This window comes from Vitis riparia, chromosome 9 (genome assembly GCF_004353265.1).
Source record: "Vitis riparia cultivar Riparia Gloire de Montpellier isolate 1030 chromosome 9, EGFV_Vit.rip_1.0, whole genome shotgun sequence".
NCBI lineage: Eukaryota > Viridiplantae > Streptophyta > Magnoliopsida > Vitales > Vitaceae > Vitis > Vitis riparia.
This window is the reverse complement of record NC_048439.1, coordinates 21,465,862-21,480,399: the sequence shown is the minus strand read 5'-3', so window position 1 is coordinate 21,480,399 and position 14,538 is coordinate 21,465,862. Positions and strand designations below refer to the sequence as shown.

At 30.7% G+C, this 14,538-nt stretch overlaps 1 protein-coding gene across 1 annotated transcript; it reads left to right on the top strand.

Moving 5' to 3' along the window:
- The first annotated feature begins 4,503 nt into the window (after positions 1-4,503).
- On the top strand, positions 4,504-8,304 carry LOC117921927 (receptor-like protein 47). Its single transcript, XM_034839874.1, has 4 exons — positions 4,504-4,881; positions 5,636-6,319; positions 6,535-7,436; positions 7,469-8,304. Exons 1-4 carry the CDS (start codon positions 4,521-4,523, stop codon positions 8,225-8,227), a joined length of 2,706 nt encoding a protein of 901 aa, XP_034695765.1. The 5' UTR covers positions 4,504-4,520; the 3' UTR covers positions 8,228-8,304.
- The last annotated feature ends 6,234 nt before the right edge of the window (positions 8,305-14,538 follow it).

Here is a 14,538-nt window from a genome sequence, read left to right as displayed (position 1 = left end):
AGGTAAATATTTTGTCTTTTCTTTTTTAATTTTTTTTTGTTATTGTATTTAGGTGTTTCAATTTTCCCAACAAATATTTGTTATGTCATTGGAAGCTTTGATAGCACTTATTGGGCCAACAACAACTTCAATGTAGATGTGTTAAAGAAAAAATATAAAAATAAAGCAAACCACACACAAAGGTTCGACCAGCCATGCCTACCTTAATAGATGAGAAATAACATTCTACTATGTCATGTAAAAGAGTACAAAGAATAGAAATAGATACAACTATTAGGTGTCAGAACATCTCAAGTTTCCCTACGCTTTATTTCCCCACCTTGAACCATGAGTCATTTTACTCCACCAAATATTCTTTACTCTTTCTCACATCTACACCCTAATGAGCCCTCTATAACTCCACCAAGTATCTCTCACTCTTTCTCATATCTCTGTCTACCACATATATTCCTCACCACTTTATATAAAATATTTCATAAATTCATATCATGTGATTATAATTAGATTCCTTTTATAGAATAAGGAAAATTAGTAGTAATATCTCTACAAATATTATGTATCTCTAATAATTAGATAATTAGTTCCTTATATTAAATATTCCAATCAAGAAAATATGAGAAGACATTTTAACGAATAAGAAATAATCATTTTTCTTGGTATAATTAATTTAGACTTTAGGATTTAAGAGTTATAGGATTATAATCTTCTTAAACAATATTGGAAGTTTTTTTTTATCTTCATTTGTGAATGTAGGCTTTAGGGCAAACTACATAAATCGTGTTTTATGTGTTTTTTGTTTTTGTTTTCTTATTGTTTATTTTTTTCTTATTATTTTTCATTGTGGTTTTAATTTGTAACTTTTTTATTTTCTTCTCAAATATTTTATTCTTTAGGAAAAAAATATCAACTTTATAGCAAATCGAAAAGGAAAAATGAAGACTTGAATGACTCTATGCTTCCAACTTGTTTATAATAAGTTATATATATATATATATATTTAATTTTATAAGATTTAAATAAAGAAATTATGAAGTTATTAAATGTTACTTACCCAAATTACCTTATATCTAAATGTATAATTCAGTTGGTTGAAAATTAATTAATCTAAAGCAATTGATTCATCGAAGCATAACTAGTTCATATACTTTGTAAAAGCACCAAATGGATTAGGTAATTTTAAATTTTTCCTAGCACTTCCATGTGAGGAAATGAATTGGTAGTGTAAAATTCTTTTTACCAAAAAAAAATTATTTTCAACAAAAATTAAAATATATAAAATATCTATTATTTGCAAATATTCATCAAAGTCCTATAAAATTTAAAATGCAATTGACAAGTCATAGACAATTATAGGGCCCTAATCTAGACGACCCAAACATGGAGTCAAAGTCAAGCTAATGCAAAATTTTCTTGATAAGGTAGCAAGATATGAAAGAAAATATATAAAAAATGATTGAAGAAAAAATGGCCACCTTGGTAGATACGGCATAAACCTTGAATAAATGAATGAGGAAAATAATGTCCTTAAATTTCCCTTGACATGACATGACGAAAGTGTCTTTAAAAAGTGGCCACAATTTTTGGATTACTTTAAATAGTTGATTTGATTGATTGGATTGGATTAGTGCAAACCCAACTTTGATGGGCATGGTCATTCTATCCGAAATAATAACCTTATGATAGAAAAGTTCAAAATTTTAAAAGATTTTATTTATTTTGGGGTGGTATGCTAAAATTGTTTTTTGATGTGTTATTGATTATTTTATTTTTTTCCCTTAAATTTTTATAAGATTGTGAAACATTACTTATAAACTTATTGGTTTTACTTGTATACATATTGATAAGACAACATGAAGATTGTGATATTTTGAGGAAGATTTTTCCATGACCCAATTCATAGAGCTAATGACTTTATCATTTATATGTGCATATTATTATTATTATTATTATTATTGACATCATGCAAAGTTAAAGTTTGGTTCAACATGATACATTAAGTATTTTTTATTTTTTATTTAAAAAAATTAAGAGCTAATAGATTAAGATGGAGTTTTTTTAGTTAAATATAAATAGAACTTAATTTAGCTTAATTTTAAATACAATTAAAAGTATTAAGTATTAATTTAATTATTTTTTCACAATGTGAGTTAGGTAGGAGGGGTTAAAAGTATGAATTAGTTAACTTTTTAAATTAAGTAAAAAGTTACATATTTTAGTTTTTTCTATTTAATTAAAAATATTGATAAATAAGTTAAAAGTTGGAAAAAAAAATTAAAACAAATAGTTGAAGTTTAAAATTAAATTGCATTTTATATTAAGTTAAAAAAACAAACATCACTTAAATATTTTTTCTTGGAAAAAACTTTTTAGAAAAATAGTTACAAATTCAGCTTTTTTACATACACAATTTGATCATAATCAAGTAGTAGTAATCAGTTTCCCACCGTTTTAAGCCCAAAATGGTTGGAAAAGGTCACCTGAATTGGAAAGTGAATTGGTCAACAATTGAATCGGTTCAATTGTTTGGTCCAGTCTATTTTTAAAAATATTGCTAAAAAGAAAGGAGTCTATCACTATCATCCACATGGTTTCTAGTTGAATTATCTTCTATATATGTCTCTGCATCCAAAGGAATGACTACACCAGAAAGAAAAAATAAAAAATTGGTAAGATCCTACTCCACTAATAATGCCAAGTTATTTACAGTGTTTCTCGCTATCTAATGCTTCAAGTTTTTTTTTTTTTGTAGGTGATTTCTATAGTTGGAATGTTTTGATCAATAGCAATCATCAAAGCATATTTGATATTTGTTGGGATGATTTCAACTATATTTTCTTTGACATGTATTCAAATATGTTGTTTACTTGGGAATTTTTAATCTTATTAAACAAATGAGTAGTTAAATTAAATATGTTATTAATTGTCTAATGTCTTGTTTCCATTACTAATTGAATTTTGTCACTATTTTTCTTGTTGTGTTGGAACTTAATTTTACTTGTTTCTACAGGTGTTCCTAGATGGAGAAATTTTCAATTCTCGATCATTCTATGTTTAATAAAAAGAGAACTTACTTGTAAAGGTGAGACCATTTTGGGAAATTGCTTAAAAAATGATAAAGATGATCTTACTCACTTCAAAAATGGTCTCAAAGGTTCTAACAACCAGATTTCATCATGGAGAGGGCTCGATTGTTGTCAATGGGAGGGAATTGATTGTGAAAATAAAATAGGAGTTGTTATTTCAATTGATCTTCATAACCCATTCTCCCGATGAAGCATAAGAGAATGAAACTTCTATGAACTTGAGTGGAAAGATTAGGCCTTCATTGATAGAACTCAAATCCTTGAGATATTTAGATTTGAGTGGGAACTTATTTAAGCATATTCCAATTCCTGAATTCTTTGGATAGTTAAAGAATTTAGAATATCTAAACCTATTAGATTGTGGGTTTAGTGGTGCAATTCCTCCTAGCTTGGGAACCTCTCTAATTTGAAATTTCTTGATCTTTCTAGCCATGAATCTTTTGATTTATTTGTTAATTTTGAATCCTATGATTTATATGTTAATGATCTTGAATGGATGACTAGTCTTGTTTTACTTTACCAATAATGCCAAGTTATCTCTAGTGTTTTCCTCTGCCTAATGCTTCTAAGCTTCTCTTGTGCATGATTTCTATAGTTTTGATAAGCAACAATCATCAGACCATGTTTGATATGGATATGTGTTCAAGTATGCCATCCATTTGACATGTTTTAATCTTATTAAACTTATGATTGATTAAAATCTATGTGTTATTTAATATCCAATAACTTGAAGTTTTGATTACTTATCAAATTTCATCACTATTTTGATTCTTCTATCGGAACTTAATATTAATTACTTGTTTTTATAGGTGTTATTAGATGGAGAAAATTTCAATTCTTGGTTTCCTTTTGGTCATTCTATGTCTAATAACAAGAGATCTTGCTTGCAAGGGTGAAACCCTTGAGGGAAATTGCTTAAGAGCTGATCGAGAAGCTCTTCTTGACTTAAAAATGGTCTCAAAGATTCTTCTAACAACCGCTTTCATCATGGATAGGAGGCAATTGTTGTCAATGGGAGGGAATTGGTTGTGAAAATAACACAGGAGTTGTTATTTCAATCGATCTTCATAACCCATATTATCTTGAAGAAGCATATGAAAATTGGAGTTCAATGAACTTAAGCGGGGAGATCCGACCTTCTTTGATAGAACTCAAATCTTTGAGATCTTTAGATTTGAGTGGCAACTCATTTGAGCATATCCCAATTCCTAAATTCTTCGGATCTTTGAAAAATTTACAATATCTAAACTTATCAAATTGTGGATTCAGAGGTGTAATTCCTCCAACCTTGGGAAACCTTTCTAATTTGCAATTTCTTGATCTTTCTTCCATTGAATCTCAGTTATTTGTTAAGGACCTTGAATGGATGACTAATCTTGTTTCCTTAAGGCATCTCAAGTTGAACTATGTCAACCTATCAGTGGTCGATCTCACTGGATGGAGGTATTCAGCAAGCTTTCATTTTTAACAGAGTTGCACCTACAACATTGTGGGCTCTCTGGTTCAATTTCATCTCTAAACTCTATCAATTTTACTTCATTGTCTGTCATAAGCATCAGTGGCAACTCTTTCCGATCAAAGTTCCCAATATGGCTTCTAAACATTAGCAGCCTTGTATACATTGATGTAAGCTCTAATCAGTTATATGGGCATATTTCACCTGGCCTTGGGGAACTGCCTAACTTGCAGCACTTGAATCTATCTGAGAATGAAAATCTCACAGGTAGTTGCTCTCAACTGTTAAGCGGAAGCTGGAAGAAGATAAAATTTCTGAATTTGGCAAACAATAAATTTCTTGGTACGTTTTTGGCTTAGAAAAATTATTATTGCTTATTGATTTTGATACATCAAAATAATGTAGTGGTTTTACAGTTAACACTTGTTTTAAAAAAATATTTCCCATTAAATTATTTTGACTTTCCAATAATCTCTTACTTTTATCATTAAACCATCAAAGCAACTTCAATTATCTTCTCACCACTCATTAAATTATTTTCTCATAAACTCTCTTTTTAAAAAAAAAAATATTTTAAATTAAATTATTTTAACTCTGCATGATGCATGATTTGTCATAAATTCATTGCACAATTGACCAACGAAGGGAACTTTTTAGGGCTTTTGATGTATTTGAAAGATTACACTACAAAATCTAGGTTTTGGTTGTAAACAAATTTTAAAATAGTTTTCTAAAATCATTTTTTGAGTTTTTTATAATAGTTTTACAAATATTATAATGTATTTTGTTTCTTGTAAACCTTTTTAAAATATTTTTTCAAAATCAAATTTTGAGTTTTTTTATAATAATTTTTAATAATATTATATTATATTTTGAAACAAAATTTTGTTTGGAAACTTTAATTTCTAAAAACAATATTCTCAATTTATTCCATGTAGACACTTGTTTCTAAAAATATTTTAAATAATCTTTTCTCTGTTCATTTGATCATGCATTAAGAAGGCAAAGTTTCTTACCTTTCTCGTGAACTTTCTTATTTTTCATAAAACAATTTATTAAAAACAAATTATTTTAATACTCTTGATGATGATTGCAAGTACAATTCCAACCTCCATCGGAAATTTTTGCAACTTACAACATTTGGATTTGGGTACCAATACCTTGACAGGAAGTTTCTTTGAGTTTCTCGAAGAGATCAAAAACTGCAGTTCTGAAGGTCCTTTACCAGAACTGGGGTATTTGGACTTGTCTTGGAATCAATTAGTGGGCAGATTGCCAGAACGGTTGAGTCAGCTGGAAAAACTTACATATCTCGATCTATCCGATAACAAGCTTCAAGGCCCTATCCCTGCTTCTTTTGGGACATTCAAAAATCTGAATGAGATGCGGCTTGGATGGAATGAACTGAATGGGAGTCTCCCAGTTAGTTTTGGACAACTTTCTGAATTGGTTGTATTGGAAGTTTATGGGAATCGCTTGATTGGAATTCTTTCTGAAGAACATTTTTCAAAGTTAAGTAAGTTGAAGACTCTGTGGATGGATGAAAATTCAGGTCTCGTTTTGAATGTTAGTTCCACCTGGGTCCCCCCATTCCAAATCACTGATCTTGATTTGAGTTCATGCAATTTAGGCCCTTCATTCCCGACTTGGCTTAGGTCTCAAAAGGAGGTCTTCTGGCTGTATTTGTCAAATGCTAGCATCTCAGGTTCCATACCCAAGTGGTTTTGGAATATTTCTTTGAATCTGCAGGGCGTAAGTCTTTCTGACAATCAGTTACAAGGTCAGCTACCAAATTCATTAAAATTTTCTTCTGGTAATCGTGTATATATTTATTCCATGTAAACACTTGTTTTAAAAAAATATTTTAAATTATCTTTTCTCCACTCATTTGATTTATTATACATTTTCTGAAAATTCATTTCTCTTGAAATTTCTTATTTTTCATAAAATAAATAAATAAATGAAATTATTTTAATACTCTTAATACCTTGACAGGAATTCTTTCTGAAGAACATTTTTCAAAGTTGAGTAAGCTGAAGGCTTTGCTGATGGGTGGAAATTCAGGTCTCGTTTTGAATGTTAGTTCCACCTGGGTCCCCCCATTCCAAATCACTGTTCTGAGTATGACTTCATGCAATTTAGGCCCTTCATTCCCGACTTGGCTTAGGTCTCAAAAGGAGCTCTTCGATCTAGATTTGTCAAATGCTACCATCTCAGGTTCCATACCCAAGTGGTTTTGGAATATTTTTTTCAATCTGCAGTACTTAAATCTTTCTCACAATCAGTTACAAGGTCAGCTACCAAATTCATTAAAATTTCCTTTTGGTGATCGTGCATATATTGATTTCAGTTACAACCTCTTTGAGGGACCTATTCCTTTTTCAATCAAAGAGCTCTATTTACTAGATCTCTCCCACAATAAATTTTCTGGCCCTATCCCACTGAGCAGAGGTGAATCTATGTTAGACTTGCATTACTTTTTCCTTTCGGAAAATCAAATAACAGGGACCATCCCAGATTCCATAGGACGCATCACCTCTCTTCAAGTCATTGATTTTTCAAGGAATAATTTGACTGGAAGCATTCCTTCTACCATAAATAATTGCTCTAGCCTAATTGTTCTAGACCTTGGAAATAACAATTTATCTGGGATGATACCAAAGTCGTTGGGCCAGTTACAATGGCTCGAATCACTGCACCTGAATGACAACAAGCTTTCAGGAGAGCTCCCCTCATCTTTCCAAAATTTATCAAGATTGGAACTCATTGATCTCAGTTATAACCAATTATCGGGTAAGGTTCCTTCATGGATTGGAACTGCTTTCATAAATCTTGTAATACTCAACTTGAGGTCAAATGTATTTTTTGGAAGACTTCCCTCCCAGCTTTCAAATTTAAGCTCCTACATGTCTTAGACCTTGCACAAAACAATCTGATGGGTGAAATTCCAGTCACTTTGTTTGAGCTTAAAGCCATGGTTCCGGAGTATAACAAGAATATATATCCTTTGTGTGACAATGTGAGCAACTCTCAGTATGAAGAACGATTGGTGGTGATTATGAAAGGTCAAAGTCTTGAATACACCAGGACTCTTTCTCTGGTTGTAGGCATAGACCTATCCGACAATAATTTAAGTGGAGAGCTTCCCCAAGAAATAACAAAATTGTTTGGTTTGGTGGTTTTGAACTTGTCTAGGAATCACATCAGTGGCCAAATTCCTGAAAGCATTTCAATGTTGCACCAGTTATTATCTCTTGATTTGTCAAGGAATAAGCTTTCCGGCAGCATTCCTTCAAGCATGGTTTCATTAACATTCTTGAGTTATTTGAATCTATCGAATAATAATTTCTCTGGTAAGATCCCCTTTATAGGGCAAATGTCAACCTTCAATGAGTCAGCCTTTGTTGGAAACCCTAATCTTTGTGGAGCTCCATTGGTCACAAAATGCCAAGATGAAGATCTAGATAAAAAGTGTAGTGTTATTGAGGACAAAAATGATGGTGGCTATATTGATCAATGGTTTTACTTGAGTGTTGGCTTGGGATTTGCAATGGGTATTTTAGTTCCATATTTTGTTTTGGCAATAAGGAAATCTTGGTGTGAGACCTACTTTGATTTTGTGGATAAAATTGTCAAATGGTTGTTGAGAGGAAGAACAACCTATGCCAAAGATCACCTGCGAAGGTAATAAATTTTGTTTGTAGATCTTTATATGCTCTATGTATAATTACAAGCTTTGAAAGTGAATTTCATTACAGTTGCAATAAAAAGCAAGATTTCTCTTTAATTTATTCAAAGAGAAATTTCTTGATACAAAAAGGACCTTTATTAAGATCAATAGTGATTCTCAAAGGTTATAGCTTGTTTAACTATTAAAAAAAGAATACGTTATCCCTTTGTGGATAAAATTTATAGTAGCCCCTAAAAATTATTAAAAATGAATAGAAGAAATTCCCAATTTCAAATTTTCAAATTCTCTTTGAAAATATATTTATTAGTTATGTTTCCACTACTTATTAAATTTGAGTGGGATATGATGATCGTCCAATGTAAGATATTTTAATTATTTATCCCAACTATATTTCTTTATTAACCTAAATCTATGACATTTTCCCCCCTTTTTGGTGTCTACAGAATTTTGGTTAATTTTCACAAAAAGTGGCTAAAATTTATAATTTGGAAAAAGAAAAAAAAGTAGTATGGTTTTTTTTTTTTCAATCAAATTAAGCAAATCATAACTTTTTGAATGGTGAAAAACAAGAAGAAAATATATATGTGTGTTTTTATACAACATACCCACATTTTACATCACTTTTGAGCTAACTTATTTAATCTAATCCATTCCCTAAGCTTCTTGGGGATGGGAAAGCTCTAGATTATATGTAGGCCTTGTTTAGATAGTATTTTCCTTCTACCCAAAATTGAATGCATAACCCATAATCCTTAGTACAACAAAACTTATATTAAATTGAAGAGTCTTAAAATCTTAATTTTTTGTAAGTATTTAACTTAATTTTATCCATCTTCTACATTGTATATATTTTTTGCTCAATTAAAATGACTTGTTTCACCAAAACATGAATATTTAAACAAATCAGCTCCACCCATGTATCAAATTCAAACTTGGTCATAGAAGTTTTAGTTAACAAACATCATTCTACCATATGAAGGCAACAAATGATAACAACAGCCAAAAGCAAGAGACAATGTAACCCCATTTTGGATTGTGTCACATATCTTCTCTAAAATGGATCAAAACCAAAAATGAAGTTTCAAAGTGAGAAAATCACACATGTTAGACCGAAGAACTCATCAACCTACAAAGAACCGCGACAAAACCCCATTTCTTCTTAGCATAGTCGTTCCTTTGTCTATCATGAGACTAGTTATTTCTCAATCAAATTCACGACCCGTTTTAGTGCCAATTCCATTTGTTATGTCTCTGACTCTTACTCCTCTATCCATGGGAATTGAGTGTGAGACACCATCCACTAGAGCATACACCATTCCTCCAACTATTTTCTTCTAGTTTGCAACTACATTCTATAACTATATTATAACGAAAAATAGTTGAACATAAATATAAATGATAATTTTATTAAAATTTCAACATCATCTCTATTTATTGATTTTTTCCAAAATTTTTGTCTAACCTAAATGGAAAAAAATCAAGACCGGTTCCAAACCTAGTTGGTTCCACTAGTTTACCAATCGTCAAGATCGTATCCAAACCGAGTAAAGCCAACTATTTTGATTGGCTGGTCACGTTTTTAAAACATTGGTGTATGGAATTTGTTTGTTGGTTGCTTGTGATATAAAAATTTAGGGATCAAAGAATTCTCATCCCACAAGATGTCATTCTCTTGCATGAATTAAGAGCACAACAAAGATTCAATTCATGCAATTTTTTTTTTACTGATCCTACACTCTAAAAAGGACTAAAAAACACCCAAAATAAACTTTCAAAGTAGTGTCAAAGACCAATAATCCAGTACAATGGAAAACACAATATAAGTTGGCACCATCTCTCCCTATTGGTTGAGTAGCAGGCATTTCTTATTATCTCCTTACTGTTACACGCCCACTTTAAGGTGGGCTTGGTCCAACACAATCAGGCTATTGAAAGGTTATGGTTTTGTCAATAAATATCAATAAAAATAAAATTTATTTAAGTCATATTTATTTATTTTTATTATATCTTTGTTAATTTATGATAAATTCATTTTTTTTATTCAAGTTATATAATATTAAAGTAGTTTAAGTAGTTTTTTATGCAAGAGTGATCTAAAATTCTCAAAAATAAATTTAGTTTAATTTTGTATAAAAAAAATTAGATTTGAGTATTATAATAAAGTTGAAGATGGAAAAGATAACTGAGGAAAAAAACAAGTTTTTATTAAAGTAAAAAAAATCACTTTTTCATTGAGGTAAAATTTTATTAAAAACCTTGAAATTTAAGTTCAAAATAGTAGTTAAATATGATAGAATTTTGGTTTTATGATTTTGAAATTTGTGGATTTATTTTATATATATTGACTTCACTTTTATATTGTTGGTGTGGTTTATGAGTTATCATTTCATGGGAAAGTTTTAGATCTAAATTTTCTTGAAAAAGAAGAGAAAAAATAGATAAAAACAAAATTTATTTTAGTCATATTAAATTTTTGAGAATGATAATTTCATTAATTTATGGTAAATTCATTTTTTTTATTTAAATTATACTACATGAAGGTAGTTTAACTAGTTTCTAAAACAAGAGTTATTTAAAATTTCTAAAAATATATTTAGTTTAATTTTGTATGAAAAAATGAATTTGAGTATTTGAAGTTTAGGATTGAAAAGAAAAAGGTGGGTTTTCCTTTCTTGTTATGGGTTTTGGCCAATTTTGATTGCATCAACCTTTTTTAGGACTTTTTATATAATATTTTTCCATATTTTCATAAAATCCAACTACCAATCTTTTGTAAATTTTTTATATTTTTATTCTTACTTTATACAATTTTCTCATAAAAATTGTTTTTTACTAAATAAATTAAATATTAAAAGCAAAAAAAAATGAAAATATATTTATCAAATTTGAAAATAAACCTTTAAAATTGGAAATATATATTTTTAAAAAAAATTAGTTCCAAATATTTATTCAATGTTTATTATTATTATTATTATTATTATTATTATTATTATTATTATTATTATTACCATTAGTGGTATGGAAAAAATTACTTTATTGAAAATTTTGTAGGTTTTTATTGATTACCATTTCAAGACCTCTATTCGCTTTTCACATTTGGAGCTATACAAAAAATCTCTAAATTTATTTATTTCTTTTACAAAAGGAATGAAAACTTTGAAAATTGAAAAATTTTATGGTATTTTTCATTATATTTTATTATTTTTCTTCACATTTTTCATGAAAAATCCAATTTAAAAATTTAAATTCATTTCCTCACTTTTATTTTTCCTAACATTTTTTGTTAATCATTTTCAATGAGCCCAAATTCTTCTTAGCTGGAAGGCCCAATTTTGAAACCCAAGCCTAGGTCATAAGCTTGAATACAAGGGTTTTCTAGGCCAAGGAACCTATAGCCCCTTTCTCCTCACTCAAGGTTAAAAGTAAAAATATAATAGTTAACAATAAAAAATATAAAATGGTTTTGTTTGACCCTACTTAAGCATGCACGTTATGTCAATGAAGCCTTTGAGCGAAGCCTTGGAGCTTACATTAGAAGAGCAAAAGGCCCACCACTAGTAGGTGTTATAAAAAACAAGGCTCATGTCTGGTCCATTAAATTAATAGGCCTCCAAGACAAACCTTACTAACTCACCAACCTATTTGTGTTGGACCAAGCCCACATTAAAGTGGGGATAAGGAGATAACAAAAAATGCTTGTAATGGGCATAGATCGGAAGAAATAATTAGGGTTGAGGTCAACAAATGTTAAAGATCCAGAATTGGAGACGAGTGAAAACGAGGACCCTATTCCCCATCTTGAAACCACCTTTAAGATGGGAGAATCCTGCTCCGTCACCCTAATCTCCTCCTTCTCTATTCCAGTCTTTTGAGCCACCTCCTATGACATTGAAGTTAGAGGAATGGGAGTTGATTGAGCTGAGGCTAAAGGGATTATCGGTCGTACACATGGCTATAGTGTTTGACCTAGGAACTCGCATTGATGAGAGTACGAGACACGCAAGCTACCAAAGCAAGATCGAAATTGAAACCGATGTGCTCTAGAATCATATTAATAAGAAGGGTGAATAGGGAAGCTCTAGTGTACATGGTGGGATTGCGGTATGATGTCATGGTGTCAAGGATCACCTAGGTAATGTCGAACTACTACCCAAAAAGAATGGTGTGAATAAACCAAGCCACAAGATGACGAATCTGAGTATGATGGGAGGAGGAGTAGAAGGAATAAGACATAAACATAGCAAGGACCCAAGCTAACTTGGTAAAGTCAGCAATGGAAACGTAAGTCAACAACGGATAGGACTCGCCATACAAAGTAACAGGAATAGAGGCAATCACCTCTAGTGAGTGCTTAAACCTCCGGAAAAAAAGACTAAAAGCTGATTAGTAAGAAAAAAACATGCCCATAACACACCTGATAGATCGAGTAGAGACCATGAAGGTCTAGCCATACATGGTAACACTAAATATGAGACCACAAACTACTAAATGGATGTTTGAATTGAACATCTGAATGTAATGAGGGTACGAGGTCTCTCAAATAGTCATAAGAGTTTCCAAGCCCTTAGCATGAAAAAAAACGGGAAAGATGTGTCCTTAAAGGCTCTAAGATGAATGGGTAGCTCTATCTTGACTCAACGACCCCGGAGAACAAAGTAGTATTTATCTCGAGCCTCCTTAGAGTGAAAATACTCCAAGGGAAGATTATCCAAGTCGAAAATACCCTAGATGGGAATGCCTTGAACAACTTCGTGGGAGTAAGGCTTCGGAGAAGACACCTCCCTAAGACAACAACGTCCTATCATACAAAAACTACAAGTAAAAAAGCTCAAAAATCGAGAGAAATATATGAGGAAACTAAACCATTAGAAATGCTCATAAAGCAGTCTTAAACAATACTATGAAGATGAAAAGATGAAACAAGGTCTGAACAAATCACTAGAAGTCGAACAACAACAACCCGAAGTGCTCAAATGAACTAAAGAAGTGAAATGGATTAAAAAAAGATGTGCTAGAAGGACCTAAATAGTTGCTCGGGCTATTGGATGCAAGATTAGAACTTGAACGATGCAAACATTGGATGTAACTTAAGGAGTACTTGAGTGATACCACCACATGAAGCAACACTAGAAACAACTTAGGCCATTTGAGCGCTTAAGCAATGAAGCCAACGCTTGAGCGTTGGGATAAACGCTCGAGGCTATGTGAAAAACTCTAGAAGGATTATGAACACTAAAAGTGAACTAACAAAACAAATTAAGAAACCAACTAACAACTTAGAGACATGTAAAAACCTTAGAAACAAGTCAAACATTCAACTTAGGGCAAAATTCAAATCAAATAACTCAAAATTAGAAAGAAAAATAATAAAACAAATAGAATGCCCAAAAAACATAGTTCAACCAAACAAGATTGATATTTTAAAATCTAAAGAACAAGGTTAATCATGATCTTAGTTTGGAAATCAGATGAATAACAATCAGAGCATATAAGAATCTAAGAGAATTTAATGGCATTGATTTTCAAGGGAAAACAACTTACCGTCTAATTTCATATTTAAAATTTGAATTTCTAGAAGTCACTGAGTCATGTCGTGATCCAATAAATTCACATCCAGTCAATTTATGTTAATTTCATCAGATTTCTATTTAACACGGCATTCATTGATCTCCATACAACACAATTTTAACTCCCCCTTAATCATACATGATTATTATTATTATTATTTTCTGAGAAGTGGAAGCATTGTACACCATTTATGGAAATCATACTTTCACTATGGTTGTCTTATTCCACTTAGGAGGGTGTTTCCAAATGTTGCAAGTGAAAGTATATAAACTTGGAAAGAATATTTTAGTTTATTTTAACTAAGAATCCAAGAATGCCTTAAAACACTTTGGGAAAAAATAATATTGAACTTAGATAAACAAGGCAAGTGAATGAAAAAGAATTAGGCATGATATTACTTCCAAAGAAAAAAAAAATTATACTTTATTAGTTAAACTTAAGAAGATTCCCCATGGATAACTTACCAATTATTTCTTTTTAGATATCCCAGTATACAAAGATTTTTATATATACCTTGATTCTTTACCTCAAAAGTAATTAAAAAAATTCTAGGGAAAATAAAATAAACCCTTGTAGGTTTAGTATATTTCTCTCAGACTTAAAACTTGAGAGATTGAAATTCTTACCAATAAGGCAAGTGAAAAAAGGTATAAGACCAGTGCTCTAAGAGGAAAATGGGATTGACCAAATGAAAGAAGATAGATAAAAAACACAAATCCTTAGGTCTATACCCTTTTGAC